At 36.1% G+C, this 26,801-nt stretch overlaps 1 protein-coding gene across 4 annotated transcripts in view; it reads left to right on the top strand.

The window, feature by feature from the left end:
- The window catches only part of Dach1 (dachshund family transcription factor 1), a 410,763-nt gene extending 390,666 nt beyond the window's left edge, over nt 1-20,097 (top strand). For all 4 annotated transcript variants that reach the window (XM_060391521.1, XM_060391520.1, XM_060391523.1 and 1 more), the window contains one exon: nt 17,332-20,097. In XM_060391521.1, coding sequence (XP_060247504.1) covers nt 17,332-17,369 — 38 coding nt within the window. In that variant the 3' untranslated portion in view covers nt 17,370-20,097. The remainder of the gene's footprint in view (nt 1-17,331) is intronic.
- The last annotated feature ends 6,704 nt before the right edge of the window (nt 20,098-26,801 follow it).

Genomic DNA, 26,801 nt, shown 5'->3' with positions numbered 1-26,801 from the left:
ATCCTTCCAGTCTCCTCATCATAGATGGTCTTCCCCTGCAGACTGACTGCAGTGACCCAGAATAGAACCTTTGGTTAAAGAGAGTATAAAGGATGATGCAAGCCGTTTCTGCACTCACCAGTCAGTAGTTCACTAGAAGATGGGGTGAAATATAGAAACTATTTTCTCATGTTTCTTGCTTGCTTGTTTCTGTAATGCTAAGAATCAAACCAAGAGCCTTGTGCAACCTAGACATGCAATCCACCATTAAAGCTGCTTTACTGACACTCTCGCTAATAGGGTGACTATTCCTGTTTCTTGTGCCCAAGAAGACAATGGAGAGATTGGGGTAATTCCACCTCCAGGAAAAATATGACAGAGCATAAAGGACCACATTGTTTAAACATTCCTAGATGGTCAACATTTATATTGTAAATGCTGAAGTAGCATAATTACTAAGTTAAAAAAATGATCTATTTAATTTGAATGAAATATTTGTGCTTAAGTGTGTACACTCTTTCTGCAACACTTAATGTTACCAATGGCTCTATACATTTCTGAATACTATTTTTTCATCATTGGCAGTGTATATGATTTTGGAACACAATGATTTAGCAATTTGATTAATACTTAATGCCATATTTCTTTACTTAGTGCTTGCTTTTATTATATTTTTACAAACATTTTTTTAAATGACAGCAGAAGGTAAAGCAATAGAAATCATAAAGTACAATTACTGAATGCAAAACTTATTCAGGTATAGGAATGGAAAAGCATCACTTAGGAGGTCAGCCTGATGCAAGCGGCCAAGAAATCCCGGCTCCATTGCGGTGACACAAGGTTCTCAAATTGCCATTCCAAGCCTCAGTCAGTGCATTAATTAGTGTCAGCACATGGAGAGTGACGCTGGTGGCTGAAAATCAAGGAATATGTCTGTAACATGTTCTCAACGCAAAATTCAGACAATGATGTATGTGAACATCCTTTGCAAACTGTAAAGAACTATGTGGGAGTTGTTAGCTATCAACTCAGTTGCTAGCTCTTGCTAACAATTCAATGAGATTTCACCAAACTGAGAAGGAAGACTACATTGCGTAACTGAAAAATGTGACTTACAGAACATCTTTAAAAGGAAACAGAACAGACACATAGGCTCACTTTTAAATGTTTCTAGTGAAAGCATTGATGATTCCATGTATCACATTTTGGGTCATGATCCAATTTTTAAAAAGCATGTGCAATGATTAAATCAATGTAGTCAACACATGTAGAACCTCAAATGTGTCATATAGTTTTGTGGTGAGAACAGTTGGAACTTAAGGTTAACACTTTGGGAATGTAAAATATTCTGTTGATAGTGCAATTACCTGTTGCACAACACAAAATACAGACACTTCTTATGTAAGACTTTAGTCCTTTTAACCATGACCTTTTCATTTCTCTCCGTAATGCCAGACTCTGTAACATCCATTCTACTTCCATGAGTCCTCAGTATTTTATATTCCACATAAATTGAAAAAAAAATGCTGAGATTCATAGCCAAACTTTGGGCAGAGTGCAGGGAATCTTATGAAAGAAGGGGGAGATAGAAAGACCTGGAGGGAACAGGAGCTCACAACCAAAATATCAGAAGAAGACAATGCAGCCACTCCTGATGAGACCTAATTGACTAGGATCAGAAGGAAGGAAAAGAAGTCCTCCCCATCAGTAGACTCGGGAAGGGGCATGCATGCAGAGGGTGGAGGAAGACAGGGATTGGAACGGGAGGAGGGAGGGAACCACAGGGGGTAATACAAAGTGAATAAAGTGTAATTAATAAAGAATTTTAAAAAAATAAATAAATAAGAAAATAATTATTTAAATAAAAATACAAAATATGTCTGTATTAGATTTTACCATATAATTGTGAGTAACTTAAAATTATCAAAACATGTCTAATTCATCAATATTTTTGTACGTATATTTAAAGGCTAGTATACTACATAAAGCATGTATGCATTGATATTTCATTTTTTCCAGTAGAACCAATTTTCAGTTTTCTTGGTTATAATAACTCTCTGGTCAGTGGCTAGCACTTTGAGTGCCTCCCATGGATGGGGGAGCAGCCTTGCCAAGCCACAGAGGAGGACAATGCAGCCAGTTCTGATGAGACCAGATAAGCTAGGGTGAGATGGAAGGGGAGGAGGACCTCCCTATCCCTGGACTTGGAGAGGGGCATGGGAGGAGATGAGGGAGGGAGGCTGGGATTGGGAGAGGAGGAGGAGGAAGGGGGCTACAGCTGAGATACAAAGTGAATAAACCGTAATGAATATAAAAAATATAAATTTAATTAAAAATCAAAAAGGAACTCTCTGTATACTATTGCCAGCAAGTATCTAAAAACTATAATTTATAAAGAAACCTTAAAATTTATAAGTTTTGATTTCTTAAAAGATGTGAAATTTATATTATATTTTTAAAAAATGGATCCTTTGAACTAAGGCTTCTGGTTCGGTTTTGTGCTTGTGGAGCACAGAGTGACTCACTATACACATGTGATTTGTAGTCACTTAAGATCTGTAAGTTCATGCCAAAGATTTGTAGTCCGTGTACTACCAATATAGTTTGTCTGACCTTTCAGAAGACCATATAAATGAATATTGTGCTGTGTTCTCGTTAGGGTTACTAACTATTGCTATGTTGAAACACCGTGAGCCAAAGAACCTTGGGAGAAATGGATTTGTCTTCTTCAGGTGTCCACATCATTGTTCATCATCTAAGGAAGTCAGATCAGGAGCTCAAACAGGTGGAAGTCTGAAGGCAGGGGCTGATGCAGAGGCCATGACTAAGTGCTGCTTACTGGTTACTCGTTATGGTTTGCTCAGCCTGCCTTATAACAGAAGCCAGGACAACCAGCACAGGGCTGGTGTCACTCACAGTGGCCAGATATTAAAGAGGCATTTTCTCCATCTAAGAAGTCTTCTTCTCCTAGATGACTCTAACTTTTGTCAAGTAGTCATAAATACTATCCAGCACATAGATGCTCCTCACAGTGGCATTAGACACTCTCTAAAATATTTATCACAATAAAATACCAGTCCCCTTTGTTTTTCTTAAGACTGAAACAGTAAATTAAACCCTAAGTAATATTAATATGATATAAGAGGGTAAAGATAAAGAAATAAAAATGTAATTAACTCAAAATAAAGTAATGAACGAACTGAAAAATACACATTTGACATTTAACTGGAAAGTTATAGTTCAGGGCTTAGGATATGAAATGAAAACCAGTGGTTGGTAGGTTGACCTCTGTAGCTTGGGAAGAGATATATGCTAAGGCAGACAATGAGCTTGGCTATGTTAAAGGGATCTCACAACAGCATCCAGAGGCAGTTGCCCAGTGAGCACCTGGCAGTGCTATGGAGCTGGAGGCTGATTGTGTGGTCCAGAGAAGAAACGGGCCTTTTGGGCATCACTGCTACAGCTAGAATCCTTCACCTCGAAAACACACTCTCTCTGCAAAGTCTAGATGATTTCAAGCCATTCCCTAACCCACCGTTCTCTCAAAGCAAAAGGCAATGAAGCAATGCAACCTTACAGTATTGTTCAAATGGCTATGAAATCATACACTTTGCAACATTTCACAGTGTCCTTATTTGTAACAAATGACCTAACAATTTTGAAAACATCGTGCAAACACTTTTTTCATGGAACTTAAGAAGGGTTGGAATGAATCTTGCCCATGAAAGTGAAGGTGATAAAGCTGAGACCAGAAATTTTACACTGTTAGTTTATGAATAAGAAAGTAGAATATTAGATGATAAAAATACATAGTCATAGGTGAGATAATTCATATTTGACTTATGTATTTTTCAAGTGTTGATTCTGCAGATCTGAGCTATGACAAACTGTCAATTCAACTCTTGCATTAGGAGCCATGTATTTTTCATGATATTGCTTATATGGCAATATCTGAGATATCATTCCTTTCAAATAATCAAAGTGCATTGAATAGAGTCATAAACAAAAAGCAATAATTTATTATCATTGTAAGCTTTTCCATCTGATGCATAGATATTATTTGTGATATTTGAACAGCATAATGCATTCTTATTTTGATGAAAGTGAAGTAAAAATTATATTTATTCTTTAAACTTAGTAAGAAGTAGCACTCTTATAACAGTGTTCTGAATTATCAAAACAAATTGTACATTTTACCAAAAGAAGCAGTCTCACACTGTGCTTAGGCTTCTTAATACACAAAAGCAATGAGTAACAGACTCAACAAATGTCAGTTTAGGGCTTACACTTTGTAAGTTTTCAAATGAGCCCTGAACTGGTTAAAACAAAACAAAACAAAACAAAAAAACAAAAAACAAAAAAACTTGCTTTGTCACTTGAGTTTTTGATCTTAGCCATTCTAATGGGTGTGAGATGAAATCTCAGAGTCATTTTGATTTGTGTTTCTTTAATGACTAAGGATGTTGAACATTTCTTTAAGTGTTTGCCATTCGATAGTCCTCTGTTGCTAATTCTCTGTTTAGCTTTGTACCCCATTTTTTACTTGGATTATTTGGTTGTTGGTGTTTAGATTTTTGATTTCTTTATATATTCTGGATATTAGCCCTCTGTCAGATGCATCAATCAAAGGTCATACATAGAGAGGACCTAAACCCCTGCTCAGAGGTAGCCCACAGACAGCTCAGTCTCCATGTGGGTTCCCTAGTAAGAGGAGAGGAGACAGTCTCTGACATGAACTCAGTTGCCTGCTACTGGACCACTTCTGCCTGGTGGAGAAACCTAGACAGCCCACAGAGAAAGAGGATCGTAGCCAGCCCACAGAGGAAGAGGATGGGACCTGATAGGCTAGGGTCAGACAGTAGGGAAAGGGGTCTTCACCTATCAGTGTACTAGAGGAGAAGGATCAGGGAGGAAGAGGGAGGGAGGATGGAATTGGTAGGAGATGAGGAAGGGGGGCTACATAAGAGATACAAGGTGAATAAATTGTAAATTAATAATAATAATAGTAATATTGATAATAAAAGAAAAATGTACAAACTAGACCTGTAAAAAGTGCCTGATAAAATCGTGAAACCTTCATAAAGCCATAATATGTTCCAAGAAAAAATAGGAAAATTTGCAAGATTTATAGAACAATTGCATCTTAATATTTTTACAACTGTGAAAATACATTACTGAAATGGAGAAATTGATCTGTCTTACTAAAATAGAGGTTTTAATACAGATTTTAAGTTGAAATGATCATTTTATAGAACATCTTGGTAGAAGTCTGTGTGCAATAATAAATAACTTCTGAAAGACCAGGATAAAGTCTCTAAGGCAGGAAAGTAAAACCTTATTTTAGAGTGGTTTTGACATAATATGTATGCGTTCCTTAGGTCCGCACGTCTCCTCTGCTCTCACTTTCGTTCAGAATGTAACGATCAGCACAGTGACATAAGTTAATTTTATGCACGTCACAATCACTAGTGACGGGAAAATGAGGCAATGCCAACAGTAACCACAATCACAGGTTATACATTTTAATGGAAACAGTGGCCTATGCTACTCTGACCCTAAGCATAATTTCAAAGTGTGCATGAGATAAACATAGATCAGCGTTTATCTTCTTACTAAATATATGCACATTTATTATCTGGTGCTTTAAATGTTTCTTTGTAAACTTCTGTGCTTATTTCTTAAGACTATACAGAAATTTGGCAATCTGGTGGAATTTAATATGTGCTGAAAACAAGCTGGAACTTACTTAGATTAAAAGTCTAAAGTGCTCTGATGTTTCCTGAATTTCTTCATTCCTAGAGACAGAGACAATTTATAAAATGCAAAACTGTCCATTAGCAATGCATATTTCTGTGATAGCACATTTGTAATTCTTTTCATTGCTCTCCACTCTAGAAAGCATTTAGTGTCTTACATTTGTTATTATTTATGGCCAGTTTGTTGATATTTTCATGATTAATTTGCAAAACATGGAGTCTTTTCCATTGGAAAACACACAGTATGATAAACATTTTAAAAATTGCAAGACACCAGATTTCACCCAAATCAGTCTTAGCTATCTGCCCTGAATTCAGCCTTCTGAGGGACAGTTAATAACTTGTCATGTTTCTTATTCAATTGAGTGTCTTTTAAATGGTTTTAGTAGACATCTTTTTTCTGCTTGCTTTCTTGATTATTCATTGTTCACTAGCACTTGTAACATACATAAACTTAATTGATGTCAGCATTGTCTCTTGAAGTAAGGTTGGATTTTTAAGAAGCATTGTGAATTTAAATTCACTCATGGCTATAAACCACTTGATAACAAAACATATTTTTCTTACATGGACACTCTTTTAGTTTTCTCATGACGTATTCACATTTGTACTCAGAAAATATAAAATAAATGTTGCAGTAGAATGCTATTCAACATCCTAGGTCAGATAGGTAATCAGGTACAGTGCAAAGTGGCCTGATACACTCATCACTGTCCTGAGACAGCTTTAGTCTGGTGATTAAACTTTGAAATGTTATTTTATTTCCAAGAAATAGTGAAATACCATCATCATAAGAAAATACTATCAATCTTTTCATAAAACCTAATATTACTTTGAATAGTTCAAATCACCATATGATAATACAAGTATAATTAATTCTACTCAATAGACAAAATATCTGTGTGAATTTTTTTGTGTACATATGTGTATACATATGGGCATGCATACATGGCATGTATGAGCGTGTGCATGAATGGGTATATGATAAAATTAAATCTTTAGAAACTATAAATATAAACATTTTTTACTTAGAAAAATTCAATGTTATCAACCCTCAGCTTATTAAATTTGGTTTTGTTTGTTCTAATCAGGAAATATTCTTTTGTGAGGCATGGAATTTGATCCTGCAAGCATCTAATGGGAATTACAATGTAGAGTTTGGGTTGGTGATTTTTCTTGGTTTGGAGTTGAGCTTTCGTTCTCTTCTGTGTTCTAGAGGAAAGTAAAGTGAGGTATACTGGCAACGCTGTAACTCATAGCAAATTACTTTTTTCCTGTAATACTTATTATCAGTTTTTTTGTTTTGTTTTTTTTTTTTTTTTTTTTTTTTTGGTTTTGCTTTTTTCCATAAAAGAAGGACTAAGACGCTGCAACAAAGTTTCTAAAGCTTTGCAGCTTAGAAACTTGGTGCCCTCACAGTTTCTGTATGCAGCCACCTGGAGATACTTATCTAGATTTTTACTTTTCTGTCTTTCTGATGCTACAGGAAGGTATCAGAATATGGGACATCTGCTGCTACATCTGAGGCTCCACTGCCAAGCAGGGAAGGCTACTGTAGATGTACCACACACCCATAGAGTTCTGGAAGCGGGATTAAGCTGCAGGGAAGCTCATTCAGTGACAGCCTAGCCTCAACAGTTTGCAGAAGTGGAAATACACAGACACACTTTGTGCATCAACAACGTGGAAGTCACAGTCTTCATAGGCCAGATCTTGAAAGTGACCTCCAATTACTTACTCTATATTCTCATCATCACAAACAAGTCATTGAGCACGACCTACTCTTCAGGGAATGTGATCACTAAGGGTGTGGAGATAGGCATTGCTATCTACTGTAGACGATGTTAATAACGGGGCCGGACAGAATACATAAAGTTAGCTGATGGGAATAGAACTGAACATTTAATGAACTCAAATACATTTCTAACAGTGTGCCAGATGTCTCTGCCAGTTACGAATGTTAATCTCATCCTCGGCTGGTAAATTTTACCTCATGAACTCTACTTTCTAGACATTGCATTCAGTTCAAACACTATTGATTCTTGTGTGCTTTATAAATGGCATTTCTATCAACAGGCTTTCTTGCCTTTTTGCTAGCATCCTGTCTATTGTAACTCCACAGCTCTTAATTGAACCCTCTTTATAAATTCTACAGTTGAGTGCAGAAAGGACCATTTTATTTAATAGTGCATTTATAACACATGATTGTTCTTACCTGTCTAAACAGTGCTTGGTGGTTAAATTATGGAACACATGAAAAAAAGCTGTTCCCCACAGAAATGACTTTTTTTTTCCTCAAAATTCTATGTATTCGTGAAATCTTTCACGAAAGGTTGCTCATCACTCATCCTCTTAGCCCTGGACCAGCATTTCAGTTGAGCTTTGTGTAAATATGTTAAGAAGCCTTTGGAGGCTTGGAACTGCATTCACTCACAATTACCTCCTTAAACAAATATAACCTTTACGAAAATTACCAAATTAGACATGTATGGAAAATAGAAAATGCTAAACATCTAAAATGATGATTCGTTTCTTTCTTACAAACAGGAGAAAATCACTGGATTCTGACAGGAGCTGCCCTTCTAATTACCACCTTTGGTGATGCCCTCCCCACCAGAAATAACACATGAATGTATTCTGAAAACACAATTTATTCGCAGGAATTTGCCTGTCTTTCATAGTTCGGAGAGGATAAAAGGGCTTGATTTGAAAAGTCCCAGCTTCCTTTCTCTTATTTTAGCAAGCAAGGAACCACGTTTCTTACATACTTTGTTTTAACTAAGCATTGTCCATTCATCTCTTTCCTTCAGATCAGCCCCACATGATTAGTCTTTCCCATCCCTATGTCTTCTTAGTCTTCTTTTTTTCTGGGAAAGGAATGGAAAAACAGACAGCAATAAGAAATTTCATTGTGTTTCCCTTTGCTAGAGGTGGGAGGTCTCACCTCCAATCAAGAGATGCTAACCTATGTGCATAAAACCCCATTCTGACTTGCTGGTACATTAACCATCCTGATGGGTTCTAGTTTCTGACTAATGAATGCTTAATTAGAATGTTCAGAAACACACAAATACTTCATCAGAGCTGACCTATCAGCACTATGCCTTTTCTTTATTTATAGAAAAACAAAACTTTAAATAGCTCTGGGTTTTTTTTTCTCTGTTTGAAATAAATGTTTTAAAGGTTTTCAAATATTTGTTTCAAACATAGTTAATTAGAGGTGATTCTTAACAACAGATACACACTAGCAAATGCAGTCCAAATTATGAAACAAGTTTTAGAGCTAAGCACACTTCATAAGCTTTACAATTGTTAAGTTTACCTTGACAAGAAGATGGAATAACACACCAGAATCTAGCACGTATCAGCACTGTAATGCCTGAACCAGCTTCCTTTAAAGAACTCTATTAAGAAAATCACTAACCATTTATGTTCTATATAATACTTGAGTAGGGTTTCTAAGAGGTGTTTCTACCAAACATATAAAATGTTTAACATGGAGATATAATCAGTGAAACAGTGTATGTGGAGAAATCACATCTTCATCGAGATACTAATTAATATTTGATAATATATATCAGATTATATGTTGTAATTTTATTTCAATGGAATGATCTAGTCTTGAAATTTGATTTTTAACATAAAAATTATAAAACAAAAACTTAAGGTATACATATGTTTAACTTGTTGGAAACATTATGCAATAAATATTTTATGACGTGTATGTGTGAAACATTGCCTGGTATCCTAACAATATTTTCTGAATCTGTTAAAAATAAAATTTAAAGCAATGTGAAACTTATATCATAAATCTCAACTAGAAAGGGAATGATAAAGCTGTGGAAAAAACTGCCATGTATAAGCTGCAGAGGTTCATGTATGATTAATATTTTGAATATGTATGTTTTATCATTTTCTCAATCTGATAACATTGAACCATTTATGAATAAGATAGATTTTATAGTTCTTTGCTTGCAAAACTGTCTATCTAGGTTTCAGGGAGGATTTCTTACCACTAGAATGCTCACATTCAAGTACTATCTATTTGTCAGTTGTAAATATTACATTAACACAACACTTTTATTTTGTCCTTTATCCAAATTCTACTTTTATTATTTGATTCAATAATGTCCTTTATTACATTTCATTTCTACTTTGAGGAATCTAATTTAGGATCACTTTTTGTAAGTTGCTATTTCTTTTTAGTCTTTCAAAACTTGAACAGCTCTTTAGCTTTAAAATAAATATCATATGAACTGGGTAGTTTTAAGAACATGGCCTATTTTTTACTAGGATGTTATTTATTTTGAATTTAATGTTTGCTCATCATTAGATTCAAACATTTTATGTCTTAGACTGCATGTGACCTAAGTTAAATTATGCTCTTTCAGAGTATGGTCTCCACAGGCATACATTGTTCTTCTATTATGTTGTTCTATGAGTTTGGCTTGAGTATATTTTTATTGACCTTTTTCAAGTTGTAGGCAATGCCTCCTTTAATATAAATACATGTGATCTTAATGTATTTTATCTGCTTTAATTAGATTCTAACAAAAATTTTAAAATTTTTATGCATTGAATTAGTTGATGCAGTGAAGATTTTTGAGAGTATAAAGGGTTTGAATCCTGTGCTAATAGTTATAAAAATATTTAGGTTCTACTGGAATTATATACAGAATTGAAAAATAGTTTCTGAAAGTACAGACTAATCATGCTAAAACACTCTTAGAGATAGCCTCCTTTAAATAGTAGAACATCAAATGTAGAACTGCCTATTTTCTCCTGTAAATGCAAAAAAAATGAGAAATCATGATCATCACCATTTGTGCATCATCATGGTGTTATGGCTTTAAGAACATCTGTGGTTATATAGAACTACAGAAAAAGATGCTTCTCTGTTTTGTAAAATACTTTTAATGTTTAGTCAAGTTGTATTATCTTTCCTACGGAAATAAGTTCCAGTTGGCCCATAGAGAGTATCATCATGCCTGACAGTGAGCTTCCTCTCTAAGACAAGGTCACTAGTAAGAGGACCTGTGGTACCAGGACTTTGTCTGACCATATTGGGAAGGTATGTTGCCCTGGGATGGAGTAAGTAATTTCAGGTTCTCTGTATCTAACAATCTCCATGTGCATACCTTAAAATGGTTACTTTATAAGTTCCCCAGTTCAGCTTTTGTTGCTCCTGTATCCACTGAGCCCATGTAGAATGGATGTCAGTCTGCCCCATGAGGATCCCTATGTCTGATTCCACCTGTTTCAGGGAATCAAATTGTCAATTTGATTTGCTCCTTGCTATTTGTGCTTTTCTAGAGTCCCTTTGTAGCAATGTCTTCTTCACTGCCTTTGTCTAAAGGTCATTTTTTTTAATCAGCCTATGAACTATAGCTTTTAATAGCCTTCTGTAACCTAGCCTGTGTTTGCTCTCAGGCATTTTCTTCTTGAAAACTACTTGAGTAGTTTGCTTAATAGTAATTTTTATTCTCATTTTGGCCATCATCAAGAGCTGTGTTTGAGGTTCTAGGGGTTAGTTCCATGGTAGAGAGTGTTTGAAAGGCTTTTTAGTGTGAAAAAATAGACAAACCCGTTTTCTGTTGGATAGATAAATAGTAGATAAATTGCGTAAGACCTAGGCTTTAATGCTCCAAACTCCCTGAAAAAAAAAAGTTTTTTTTTTCATATATTATTTGTATGCTGGCTTAGTAATAAAACTTAGTAATAAAAAAGTTATTTATTGTGAGTTCAACTGTGTGTACCATGTTAGTCTGTTAGATAATGTGCTACCTACTTCTTATACTGGTTTATTGAAATCACACAGACATTATGTGTTACCTTTGGGCTTTACTCAATATCTGTATATTCTAATAGTACCACATGTTCAAGCAAAAAACACTCAAACAAGACAGGAACAGTTCTCTTCAAATGTGATCCAATGCAATGGGCTCATTCTTCAGTTGTAAACCTAAATTCAAATTAAAAAATATAGTTGCAGCATTGTTCAGTTTTAACTTTTTAATTATGTTGGAATATAACCCCAGATATATTAGTGCCCAAACATCTGGAAATTGCTTGCACTGTTGCTATCTGCATCTCATGAGAAGAAATTATGTTTACTCAGAATCCTCCTATAAACTGGTTTGTGCTCAACATCGGTCTCTCTTAAAATATTTCTCATGTTCAATGTAGACTTTGTGTCTCTGCTTCTTTGCTTTAGCAGTAGCAGAATGTTCTTACTCTAAATATAAAATTATAAAAAAGCAAGAAACAATATTTTCTTTAATTAGCCTCTTCCTTTGGGGGTTTTAGAAGAAGGGTTATGACTTGACAAAGATCCTTCCCATCTGTTCCTGTTTGTTTCCTTTTATTTTGACTTCCTTTCGTTGTCTTATCAAATATCACATGAATCATTAACATTTGTTTTCATCGCTTGTTTTGATTTCCTTTGCTTCACATGATTAAGAAATTATGTTGAGACAAGGTTAAGGCTAACATATTTTATATTAATCTCATATTCTTTAAGCAAATATTAAACTTTCTCAATCCATGATTTTATATGTTTGCTTTTTTTCTGTGTTAATATTTTCCTCCACTCAATGGAAGTACAGGCTGTGTGCACACAACTGTTTTGTGAAAGCTGCATTAAATTGCAGGTGTCTGATATGGGTTTTGAATACATGGGTGCAAATTTTAATAAAGCTACTTCTTCACAGGATATTGACTTTTTATGCAAAGATAGGTAAAAGATCCTGGCAAGTGTTTGTTAGGAACAAAACTAAAACATACATCCATTTCTATGTTTTGTGATATTTTTTTCTCAATACTTTCCTTGTACTGATAGTCACCTAATGTTGAATGAGATTCTTGTAAACTTAATTGACAATTTGACATTGTCATTTATATGTTATCTTCTGTTATAAAATTAATTGATGTGATTGATAGAATAATACCTCACTAGTTTTATAAAACTTATTTTTATTTAATAGTGTGGTTTTTACATATGGAATAGGAAAGGTAGTTTTCATTAGATATTATAAATAACTTCAAATAATAACATAGACCAAAACTTAGGCCCAGAAACTAAACTTATTTTTCTAGCACAAAACAGTTAGAAATTTTGTGAAAGAGTCCCTTTTCTTCACATCTTTCTCATAAAAATTAATATTATATAAAATACATGAACTTAATATAGGCTGATTTCATGATTTTGAATGCTAATATTAAACTAGGAGAGAATGCTGGATTCAGTGTTCGATTGTTAGAACATGTGCCTAGCATTTCAAGCCCTCTGAGTTCAATTTCCAGAACAAAAATAAATAAAAGAACAATGTCTTAATTAAGTTCATTTTTATGAAGATATTTAAAATATTTCTTCATTTTGTTGTCTGTTGGTTTAAGTCTGCATAATAATAAGCAGCGTATAAAAATTCACACCTATGATAAACTATTCCATGATCAAGACACTTCCGTTTGTACCAAATTATGGCTGCAAGTATCAAATCACAATGAACTTTGAAACTATTAGGAATTTGTAATTTAAATTGTTTCACTCAACCCCTACTCCCAAATGCTTTTAATTAGAACAGACTTTTTAATTAAGTACTCCCATGCACAAAGTTTAGCCTGATGATTTTCTTGTCATATCAACCTCCCATACAAAGGCAAATAATCATTGTGTCAGAGAAAAACTGGGGCTTTTCTTTATTGAAACTAGAATGTAAGAACTCCACTTTTGATTACATGCTATTCAAACTAAAGGGAAGCCTTTGCCCTTAGAGCAGAGCAAAAGAGATGAACCATGAGGGGGAAGTACAAGTCAGAGACTCTGAATTTCTTCAAGTGTTTGCTAGTTAAGGAAAAGATGGGTAATGGAGTAGACACAGAATTTGTATTCCTGAATCAATGCACTTGCATTTGCTGTTCTGAGAAAATATGTGAGATGCTAAGATTCTTCAGATATTAAAATTCTTATTTGGGTAAAATACCTATATTTTTTAGCTATAGGAGTGTAATCAATGCTTTAGAATTGTATTTGTCCGGACAATGCATTTTTACAACTTATTTTTCTCATATTCACCTTCACTCCTGCCAATCCACCCCCACAACCCCAACCCTAACAAAATTCCTGTCTTTATCCACATTTTCTAATAATCCCGGAGTCCTACTTGTGCTGCCCACATACATATAACATATATATTATATATTATACATATATTATATATGTATGTATATGTAATATATATTATATGTATTATATATTATATGTATATGTATTTATATATACATATATTATATATACTCATGGGTGTGGGTTTATCCACTAGAGCATAGTCTACCTACCAGGGCAAATATCTTTAACAAAAACCAAATCTTCTTTCTCTAGAAGCCGTTAACTGTCAATAGCTTCTAGTGAGTAAGGGGCTTCTGATACCCTCCCTCCTCCATGCTTGAATGTTGACTGGCTCAGTGTTCACCAGTCTTGAGCAGCCAACTACACCTGCTGCTAGGTCATGAGCTGAGTGATGCTAGCATGTTCAGAAGACACTGTGACCTTCCAGTCCCCTGATGTCTAGCTCTTACAAAAGCTTGATCCTTCAGAATGGTTCCTCAATCTTGCAGGAGAGGGTGGAGCATAATGTAAGTGTCCCATTTTTGCCTGAGTTCCACAGATACATATTCTCTGTGCTTTCACCTGTTGTAAGTTTTGGTATTAAGCCCTGTCCTCTGTACCAAGTAACTTTGATGAAATTTGAGAGCATCGCTATTCTATGGGTCTAGAGATATAAATTTGGAGGAGAATTTGATGCCATGTCAATTGAACAAAATAATAGAAGTAAATCCACTCTTGGGGTCTACAAGCCCCTTGGTCTTAGCCAGTTGTACATTATCAGGCATACAATTCCTCCTGTGGTGCTGGCCCTAAATCCAATAAGAAAGCAGTTGTTAACTCCAATACATTTGTGACACTGTTGATATATCCATGGGGAGATCTTGCTACTCTGGTCATGATGACTTTTATTCCTCTTGCTCCCTGCATAACACTTGCTGGTTTTAAAAAGGAGGGATCCTGATCAGTGCCAAATTAATTTTGCCATGCTGTTTCAGTAAAATGTACAGTGTCTGAGCGAGACACTTACCATGAGTCTTACCATGAGAATACAGTGGGCAACTAAGAGCAACGACAATAGCCTGCATTGTTTAAGGGACCTTGTGCACAATCATAACCAAAAAATCAAGAGAAAGTTTCCACATCTGGCACTGGGATTTTAATTTTTCAACTTCAGACTTCAAAGAGAAACTTGATACCTCTTGCAGGAAAACTAAAATTAATATCTTCTATTTTAATGTGTGTGTTTGTGAAGTTTATGAAATAGTACATGTCCACATGGTCTTTTCAAACAGCCTTAGTGTTAGTTCTGCACATTTCAACCCTCTCAGCTGCCCTACTCTCCCATCTGTCTCCACACTTAAAACTTAATAACCTTTAATGTATCTTTAGCACAATATAAGCTTGGAAAAATGTTAGTTCTACTGATAATCACTATTGCTGAATTCTTTGACATGAAAGTTTTTATTCATTTGGGTTGTATATCTTGCAATACTTTTGATAAAATTTACTCACCATCAATAATAGATATTTTTCCGTGGCTACTACAGCACACAGAAATACATAAGCCTAATATAGGGAGTAGTGGTGCAATTCTTGTAGAAGGTTATGTAGCGAGGGGGTATGAATGAAATATGGATCACAAAGGCAATCCTAAGACTGGAGGGATGATTCAGTGATTAAGAGTATTTCCTGTTATTCCATAGGACATGAGCTTGATTCCTAGCTTGGACAGCTAATAACCTTCTGTAACTCCAAACTCAAGAGATCTTACGTTCTCTTCTGGCCTTTGTGATGCAGCCATGTACACACGGTATCTACTTACACATGCCACACATCCAAGCACTTGCAAAGAAAACAGTTAGTCTTATGGTTGTGTTTTAAAATTCAATAGATTCAATAGTATTTCAGTCAATTTTTTAAACTTGAACTTTGTAGCATCTGGATTATTTTTCTTAAACACATGTTGTTTCCTCAAAAGTTTAACGTTTGGGCTAGTAAGATGACCCAGTGTGTCAGGGTGATTGCCTGATAATCTGAAATCATGGATGGAGAAAACTGGTTCCTCTAAGTTGTCTTTTGACAAACCCCACCACACACATCTTTGAATGCTGGAATGCACACACAAACCCACATGCGTACATGCACACCTTCATACAATAATTAAATACCTTCTAACAGATTAACACTGCCACATCAAAACAGTTAAGACTAAGACAAGCACTGTGATAATCATTCTGCTTCTAATATTTCCAGGGACACAGATACGGCTGTTTCTTTCATGTGACTTACCTGTTTGGAGGTTCAAATCTATATGTAAGGTTCATGTACTAGAAAACAAATCTCAGACAGCTTTAAAATTATGATAATTTAAGGGGCAGAAGAGTAAATTGTGGAGAAAGAGTACTAACTTCCAGACTTATAAAAATAGGCTGAGCATATGTATAGGAAATAGAGCCTGGTTTGTTGTGGAGTGGGATGGTCAGGATCATGATGCTTTGTGCCACAATGGAAGCAATATTTTAAGTCTGCAAATTATGCTAATGGAAAACATGTCAGTAATGTGGAATTGGCCTAATCATTGTTTCTATGAGGTTAAAAAATAAATGTGGACAGCACTAGACACTTTGCAAACACTTACACTGATACTTATTTTTCAAAGTTTGGAAAGTATTTTTTTTTTTGTTTCAATCGTTGTACCCTCTCCTGTAGCTGTGAAAACTTGAAATTCTGCCATAATTACATACAGCTGGAGGTTAGGTCAACAACAGAGGGGGGCAGGTGAAAATGTAAGATGGAAGGAAAATTAACTTATGTTTTGTTTGTGTTTTACACTGGGTAATTATTTTTCTGATTCTTATTTGTGCTTCATTGAAGTAGCTTATACAGTATGTCCAAGACTTCACTATTTTTCATTTTCACAAAATTATGGTTTAATCTTGGGTAATACAATTATATCTTAACATTTATTTCTTGAGTTCATCTCACTGCAGTGAAGAAAAGCTCTACTTTCTTGATGGTTAAATTAACGTCGGTGGCTTTCAAGTAAATAGCAACACATATGCACAATAGTTACATCACACAGCATACTTAGCAATGCTGCTGGAAAGTGAGCTGGCTTTCGGGATGGAGACACACCTGAGTGCATTCCCAGAAAATTTGTTTCTGCAAGCTTGGTGGAAGTAATTGTCATTCAAGAGAAAGTCAGTAGCTTTGCATATCAGTCATGCACACACACACATACTCTTATCTATTTTCTGAGTGGTCTGGAACTGATATCATTGTAGCAAATATATATTTATGAGAACTAAGAATTCTGTATCCTCCTCAATCCCACGAACTCATGTAATTATGAAGTTAATTTTGAGAATGCATGACAATTGCTACATCCTAAGTAAAATAAAAACCAGAATTTCATAGCAAATTTCATTTTTATATGCACATTTGTCCCTCGAATATTGCACCATTAATTATTTTTATTGTTTGTTTTAGATGGAAGACTGTATTTGAAAACTACCGTCATGTACTGAATCTTTCCTGTTGAAGAAATCCATCATCTACGATAGAACTCTGGAGTCAGACACTCATTGTCCGAAAGTTCAGGAAAAAAAAAAAAAACAATAAGTCCAAGGAACTTCTTCAATTTTGTGTGTTAATGTTCTTTAACATTTAAGTATTCCACAGAAGCAGAAATGTTTTCTGCATTGATTTTTCACCAGTGGTTCATACGAGAGACTGATAATGTTTATAAATGTACACAAACTTCGTACAGTTAATAACTCACCTGGGCTGCAGGACCCTTGATACAGAGTTAAACACTGGTCTGAGGAAGACCTAGCTTTGGTTTGTTTTCTTTTTGTTCTTCTTAATGGGATGAACCATTGTTCCTCTTCGGAAAATTCTGTAACTGAGCACATCAACAGACTTTGTAGCAGTGTTCACCCAGACTTACAGAATTATGTCCCACAGAAGCCAGCAAGAATTCATGGGGATGAACTTTTAAAGGGGCATAGAGGACTCTGGAGGGAAAAATGAGTGGAGTGAGAGTATTCTGTTACATTCAATTTTAAACTCTGTAATTGCAGGTTTTCTCCTGAAGACTTTTTTCATATACTTTCTGAAAGACCAACAAATGGATGTTACAACTCAATGAAATTACATTTTGCATATCTGAAAAAGAAGCATTGAATATAAGCCAAAAGGTTTCACTGACGGTCTCTTTTTCTTAAAGATAAAATATATATAAATATATATATAAATATAACATGTTTTCATTCCAAACTGGTAGTGGTATATAGGATTAAAAATAACAATGTTGCTTCTTATTCAAACTGTTGGTCACATGTACAGTATATAAACATAAAATTCACAGGAAGGTATTATGTATGCAGTAGTATACTAGCGTTTAGGAAATGAAAATTTTAGAAACTATGTTTTGTCACCCTGTTGGTCAGAAAGATGTCTTTCTGGTTTTAACGCATGCAGGCATGTAAATATTTGTCTGGAGTCACAGTATTAATGAATGAGATCTTATGCATCTGGTGACATCAGAACTCTGTGTCAGCTACTTTTATTTGTATATTGATCCCTAGTCGGTGCCCCAAACCGCACTACAGAGGATGAATTGTGGCTGACCGGTAAATCAAAACACCAGAGATATTTTTATATGTTAATGTCATATTATGTTAATGTTGCTGAAAGACAAAACTTAACAAGCCCTTGGTGTATTGGTCCAATACCCTGTAGCCCCGAGTGATGAAGTTAAACTGTGCTGTGCTCCCCGCCCTGCTCAGAGGGAAGGGTGGCTCCGTGTTATTTTTGCTGTCTTTTTGAAAGTTACAGTATGTGTTTTCACATTTGTGCATATAACTGGAAGTAAAGCTGCACACAGTGTTTCTTACATGCTGGAGTTACCTTTGTTTTCACACATAGGGAGTAACCCTTCTAAAGACTTACGTGGAACAGTGCAGTTGCTGTACGCTTTATGATTTTTCTGACATCTTAAAATTTTGTGAATATAACATTTTTATTACCTTAAAACAACAAAATAATGAATCTGAAAAAGCTAGCGTCAGTGCTTAAAGATACTTCTAATTGGGTAATCCAATTATTTGGTTAAGAAAAAAAGTTCCCTGTTAGGGATCCTGTGTCACTGAGCTCCGGTAATTTTTAGGTCTTCCTTGCAGTTCTAAAACACAACTAATTCTTGGTTGTAACTTGCTATTAACAGGATAAATCCATTTTTTTAATACCACAAAGGGTTATATGTACAGTTCTTCTTTGAGCTTGCTTTAAAAGGGATTAATATTTTAATTGAAAATATTGTTAGCAACTGCTTTGGAAAAACTTGGTTTTCTGAACCTAATTCTTCCATGATCATGTTTTGTTTTTTCAGCAAAAGAGATTCTATTTCTTCTTAAATGTATTTTTTTTTAATTTTCCTATATACAGTCTTTAAAGGATTACAAGACTTAAAATCTGATGGACTTGTGGCAAGCTTTGGAGTCATACTATTTTTTTTTAACAGACTGTTTTTGTTGTTGTTGTTGTTTTTGTTTTTTAAAGACTACAACTTACATAGGTAGGAGAGTTGGCCATTGCTCTGCTCCTGGCATAGAGTCACCTGTTAAGTGGGGTAAATAGTTTTAAAATACATATGTGAAAGACCTCTGAGAATGCGTTAGTGTTTGGTTCAACATAAAAGGATATTTTAGGAGGATTAAAGACAAAAGCTGTCTGCTATATGTTAAGAGACTCTTATTAACCTGTTGTAAATATTACAATTCACAAAATGTTATTGTAAGTTTGTAACTTAATTTTTCCCTCTTTTTAGTTAAACAGGTTTGTTTAGGAATTTGCGTTTTGGTGTAAGCAAGTAAAATTGTGCCCACTTTATGGTTTCCATGCTTTTGTATCTTACAAATATTAACGTCTAGTTGTTCTATATTAAAACCATATTTGCGCTCTATGCAAGCCCTTGGAACAGAACATACTCATCTTCATGTAGGACCTATGAAAATTGTCTATTTTTATCTATATATTTAAAGTTTTCTAAAAATGATAAAAGGTTATTACGAATTTTGTTGTACAAAATCTGTACAAAAATCTGTTTTTACATCCTAATGCAAGAATTGGAAATTTTTCTATGGTAGCCTAGTTATTTGAGCCTGGTTTCAATGTGAGAACCACGTTTCCCGTTATTGTATTTAATTTTCTTTTTCTTTTCAACAATCTCCTAATAAAAATGTCTGAAATCGCCTTGTGACTTTATTTACCATTGGTCTTTATTATAGTTTCTGAGATGCATTACATTGAAGGAATATTTACTTTCTAATGGGAGGCATCTAAAAACAACATAAGTCAGCTCTTTGCAATGCTCAGGGAGCAATGCTCAATGATTTTATTTAACATGCAACTGCTTCTATCTCTAATATGAATTACTGTGGTGAAAAACATCATAAAAGCACACTCTGTAGTTATTGTTTAACAAGCAGATTTTCCATATTTTGTTTCTTGCCAGCTAAGCAAACTGCCCACATATACATGATTTATTTATGTACATTTCTCAGTTTATGAAGCTGTTATTTGTACCTTTTTCCTTTATCTTTTTATATTCCCATGATTCTTATTTCACAAAGCTTTGTGCTGAATAATGTAAAGCAGACATGTTGATGGAACAAAATATATAATTCCAGTATCTGTAAGAGTGTGGATTTGTAACTATAACCCCACGGTTTTCGTTCAACTACATCATCAGAAAAATGCCATTAGTAACTTGAAATTACAATACACTTTAATAACATATAAAAACTTTAATCAATCTACAATACAACCTTTGAAAACATATTGGGTTCTTTTTGCTGTGAATATTCTAAACATTTATAAAGACAATGGAAAATTTGATTTTTTTTTTCTTGGTTAAAATGAATGATCTCGGTGAATTCATGAAACAGAATATTAAAAAAAAGATAGTTTCCTTAATAATAGACGATGTTTCTATGACCAGTACTAATAGATTCTGTCTTCTGTCTTTATGTACTTATGCCAGTAAGACTTAGGTTAAAATGCCATAATAATCTGTGAGTTAGTAGAATTTGGTGGTAATGTAGGTTTTCCCCATGTGCTGTGGATCTAGAATTGTCTTAAAAATATAAGTCATGGGCTGCATTTTAAGATGTAGAAAAGTAGAGATGCTAATAGAGTCAAAACATTATTGCAAAAAAATGTAGAAAGTACCAGTTTTATGTGATTGTTAGTTGCTTACATTTTGTTTAATATGCATATTAATATAGAAAAGCTGAACCAATTCTCAAATATTCATTTAAACGTATTCACAAATAAGACCTCTCTGCTCAAGAAACTGCTGTCCTAAATGTTGTAATGACCAAAATTGAAAACTCAAATGTCCCAGTGAAGTTCTAATTTTGTTGGAATAGGATCAAATGATGCACATAACCTTTGTAATAGACATCAATGGATATTGCTAAAGTGTTTGCTTAGACACTCTCCCAACAGGTAGCAATCATGTAATAACCTTTTATTTTTACTTTAATCTCCTAGACAACAGTGAAAGATTATTTGACAAAAGGATAAGAGTTTTAAAAAGGAAAAACACATTTTTTTTTTTTTTTTTACAAATAAACCATCACGTCTGTTATTCTTTTTATATTATTTGTCCAGGCATTTCAATTGCTGCATTTTTCTTATCAATGCTCAAAAACCTTTTAAGATAAGTAGTACATTCACACTCACACAAAAACAATGTAATAAATATATTATGACATGTTCAGAATATTGACAATAAATGGGCAATATTTAAGTCTTATTTAACATTTGTGTATTGATAAGGTAAGTAATGGTATAAAATCATTCAAACAAAGCATCTGCTAAATGCTATTTCTGTCTAAAGTAAGTAAAAAGTATAATGAAAATGAATTCTTCTCCCATAAAAGACATTCTGGCCATAATTTCCTTTTTCTCAACTCCTCTCAGCTCTTTTTTTTTAATGCAGTTTATTCAGGAACCTTGAACAATCCTCGGACCCTGGGGAAAGCCAGCCCACAGCTTAAACAGCCTCTGGGTAGCCAACCCAGGCGTGCCACGTGGGCAATGCAGATAGGTCCACATATATGGAAGCAAGCCAGATCCTCAGCCTTAGCCAAATGTGGAATTGTTTGTGACAGAGAGCACTCACCATCGGGAAGGTGGAAGGCGGAAACCAGCTCCATCTTTAAGGCACAGCATTCCGCAGCTCTCTACAGTTCCCCTTTTTTGTTTTAGACGCATCAGGCAAGAGTAGAGGTCTAATCTCTGATATTAGAAATAAATTGGGACTTTGTACCGATGTTCATTTAGGTGTCATCCACCCAAAGAGCATCAGACCCGTCTGATACCTTTTTCTCAGAGGCGGGACCTGGGGTATCAACCCGCGTGCAATCAGACATGCTCTTCTCTGGGTCCAAAGCGGCTGACCCTGAGTGCAGTGCTTAGCCTTGCATCCTGAGGGTAACATTTTAGCTTTTTATGGTATCCAACCATGCTTGGGGCGAATGTCCTGCTTCAATGGCTGTAAAGGCCTGAATGATCATGGCTGCATCACACTGTTGTGAGACTCTAATCTTGCATATATACCACACGCAAACCAAGGAGACCAACACCAGAAGGCCTGCTAACGCTCCCATGCCCGCCCATTCCTTCAGATGATTCATGGCTGCAGCAATTCATGATGATAATCCTAAAAGGAAGCTTGATGGTGTTCAATCAGAGGATTGACCTCTTGCAGGAGCAAATTGATACCCTATGGCAAATCGCTCAACTTGGCTGTCAATGAAAATATGCTGGACTTTGAGTCACTAGCATATAACATGAGAATTTTTCCTGTGCTGCAAATCTGTCTAAACAATTGTCGAGCTATATTTTAGGTAATTGGACTGGAGAATTCGATACTACGATGGAGCAGCTGAGAGTGGCCATTGTCACAGTAAATTCTACCAGAGTGGACGCAGGACTAGCCACAGGATTATCATCATGGATTGCTGCAGCCATGAATCATCTTTTTTTTTGTGTGTGTGTGTGTGTGTGTGTGTGTGTTTTCTCCTTCTCCCCCAGTTCCACTCCTCCTCTGTTTCCCTTCAGAGAAGAGCAGGCCTCCAAGAGACCACAACCAAACAGGACAAACAAGATACAATAAGACAACGTAAAAGCTCACACACCAAAGCTATCCAAGGCAACCCAACAGAAGGAAAAGAGTCTCAAGAACAGGCAAAGGAGTCAGAGACATGCGGGCTTCCTCAGTGAGGAGTCTCACAAAACACCATGCCATCAGCCACATTCATTACCGAAGTCTAGGTTTGGTATTCCAGGGGAGAGCCGAGGCAGGGTGTAGATCTGGCAGCCCGCTGGTGATTCAGCACTTTCTCTGAGGGCAATTCTCCAGGGCAGGAACTGATTGCTACAGATGACCAAGGTTTCCACTGATAGTGTCAAACTGATGGGCCAGAATTAAATTGCTGTTGGAGGGCCCTTGCTGATGACTTCTTGTCTTGGGCTTATGCCTCTTAAGGGGAGCAAGGGCTTAGGGCTCTTAGCTCCACGGGTGCTTTCCAGGAGTAGTGGCAAAGAGTCTAAAGAGAAAGAAAGAAAGAGGGGAGAGAAAAAAGCCACATACACACACACACACACACACACACACACACACACACGCTTGATGAAATGAACCAGCAGGTAGGTTCCAACAGGCTTCTCTTTATTTAACATCTTTTCATTTAGCTTCTCTTACAGGCTTCTTCTAGTTTACATATATACATACACATACATACATACATACATGCATGCACACATGCAAACATACACATTCACATATTGGGTGGATGGAGTAAACTAGAGATCCTTCTCCAACCGAACCTTTCATACATATATATTGCACATTCACACATATTGGTGGATGGAACAAACCCTGAAAAGTGAGTTCCAAACCACACTTTGTTCTTTTTCCATAGCTTAGATATCACAACAAAATCTTTCAAGCAGTACAGTGGTTAATTTATATTTTTCTTATGTAAATCATGACAATCAGTATATGTAAATTCTCATCCAGCTTTTCTTTACTGGCATGCTGCAGTTTGTGGTTACAAAGAATCAATTATCTTAAAAATAATCTCTTAAACATCTGAAAAAATGACCAAACTAAACTGTTTTATATATAAAAAAAAACAAACAGCCATTTCTATTTTAAACCTTCAAAGTGCACATCTACTTATTAATTAGGAATAGCGCTTCCTCAAGATCCAGCTATACCATTCCTAGGCATATATTCAAAATATGTTCAAGTACACAACAATGACATTTCTTCAGCCATGTTTTAACAGTTTTATTGATAATATCCATAACCTGGAAACAACCCAGATGTCCGTCAATGAAGGAATGAATACAGAATTTGTGGTACATTTACACAATGGAATACTACTCAGCAGTTAAAAACAAGGAAATCATGAAGTTTGCAGGCAAACGGTGGGAACTGGAAAAGATCATCCCAAGGGAGCTATTCCAGAAACAGAACAACACACATGGTATATACTCACTTATAAGTGGATACTAGACATATAGGATAAACCTACTAAAATCTGTACACCTAAAGAAGCTGAGCTAGAAGGATACCCTGGGTAAGATGATCAATCTTCACTCAGAAAGGCAGACTGGACAGACATTGGATGAAGGAGAAAACAGGAAACACAGGAGCGTACTACAGAGGGCCTCTGAAAGACTCTACCAGCAGTGTATCAAAGCAGATACTGAGATTAGTAAACAAACTTTGGGTCAAGTGCAGGGAATCTTAGGAAAGAAGGGGGAAATAGTAAGACCTGGAAGGACAGAAGTTCCACAAGGAGAGCAACAGAACCAAAATATCTGGGCACAGGGCTTTTTCTGAGACTGATAATCCAACCAAAGACCATTCATGCAGATAACCTAGAACCCCTGCTCAGATGTAGCCCATGTCAGCTCAGTCTCCAAGTGGGTACTGTGGTAAGGGAAACAGGGACTATCTCTGACATGAACTCAGTGGCTTACTCTTCGATCACCTCCCTCTGAGGGGGAGCAGCCTTGTCAGCCTACAGAGGAGGACAATGCAGCAGATTCTGATGAGACCTGATAAGCTAGGGTCAGACAGAAGGGGAGGAGGACCTCCCCTATCAGTGGACTTGGAGAGGGGAATAAGAGGAAATGAGGGAGGGAGAGTGGGATTGGGGAGGGGATGAGGGAGAGGGCTATAGCTATACAAAGTGATAAACTAATTAATATAATAAATAAAAATTTAATTAAAAAATTTTATTAAGTCATATCAGGAAGCTGAGGGCAAAAACTCATATAAGAAAATTAATTGTCTTAGAGATCTGTGGCAGATTCCTGTCCTGTTCTCTCTTGTACTGCTTCTGGAGTCCATTCTGTTTGCCCTTCTGAATGAGAATTAAGCATCTTCCCTAGGGTCCTCCTTGTTGTTTAGCTTCTTTAGGTCTGTAGATTTCAGTATGTTTATCCTATATTATATGGTTAATATCCACTTAGAAGTGAGTATACACCATGTGTGTCTTTCTGCTTCTGGGTTACCTCACTTAGGATGATCTTTTCTAGTTCCATCAATTTGCCTGCGAATTTCATGATTTCCATGTTTTTAGTAGCATGTACATTGTGTAAATATCCCATATTTTTTTTTATCGGTTCTTCAGTTGAGAGACATCTAGGTTGTTTCTAGATTCTGGCTATTAGGAATAAAGCTGCTGTAGGGGATCTAAGCAGTTGCAGAGTCTCACAGCCAGACATTGGACAGCACTCAGGGAGTCTTATGGAAGAAGGGGGAGATAGAAGGACCCGGAGGGGACAGGAGTCACACAAGAAGGCCAACAAAGCCCAAAACACTGGGCCCAGGAGGGACTACAGAGAATGATTCATCAAACTAAGACCATGCTTAAAGACGACCTAGAACCCCTGTTCAGATATAGCCCATAGACAGCTCAGGCTCTATGTGGGTTCCCTAGTAAGGGGAGAAGAGACAGTCTCTGACATGAACTCAGTTGCCTGCTCCTTGATCACTTCTCCTTGGTGTGGTGACCAGGTCACAGAGGAAGAGGATCCAGACAGTCCTGATGTGATCTGATAGGCTAGGGACAGACAGTAAGGGAGGAGGACTTCCCCTATCAGTGGACTAGGGGGCAGGGATAGGGGAAGAAGAGGGAGGGAAGGGTGTGATGAAGAGAAGACGTGGGAGAGCTACAATTAGGATACAAAGTGAATAAATTACAAATAATAATAACAATAACAACAACAATAATGAAAAAATTAAAAAAAAAGAAAATTAATTATTGTCTCTGTCACCGGCCCAATGTTCAGTCAGAGAGCGCTATCTTGGGCTATTGTTTCTGCTCACCATCCATGAAAAGTCCCCGGCTTTACTCTTAAGAGTGTACTTTTCTGAATTTCAGAATGCGCCCTAAGATTTTCTAGGTCAGGGTCCATTGTGGTACCTCTGCATAAAGCTGCTAGATGTACTAATGTAAATATTTTCACGGCATATAAGAGCCTCTCTCTGTAGTTCACGTAACTGAATAACGTAATCACTCGCATGGCTGGTTAAGGAACATCAACATCGCTAGGCTCTCTTGCAGAGTGGGTCTGCTGTTTCACAATCGCACCAGCAGTGTTTGTCTCTGCCTGCCGGCCTAGGGCAGAAGAAGGGGGAATCTCGCAAAACCCTTTTGTACATTTGACCTCAGGTAGAGCTGGAGGCCTACCTTCCCATTGGGACACAGTGGCAGAGACTGATGGAGCTCTGAAGTTAATCAACTACTAGCCTTGCCATGTCTGCATAAATGATACTGCCGCCTACCTGTCCTGTAGTTCAGAATAGAAGCTGGGGTCCTTCCATCCGTTGAAAACAAACAAACAATCAGAACTCTTTCACCCATAAT

Source organism: Meriones unguiculatus, chromosome 9 (genome assembly GCF_030254825.1).
Source record: "Meriones unguiculatus strain TT.TT164.6M chromosome 9, Bangor_MerUng_6.1, whole genome shotgun sequence".
Classification (NCBI taxonomy): Eukaryota; Metazoa; Chordata; class Mammalia; order Rodentia; family Muridae; genus Meriones; species Meriones unguiculatus.
The sequence above is the reverse complement of the archived record's forward strand: the minus strand, read 5'-3'. Positions and strand labels throughout refer to the sequence as shown.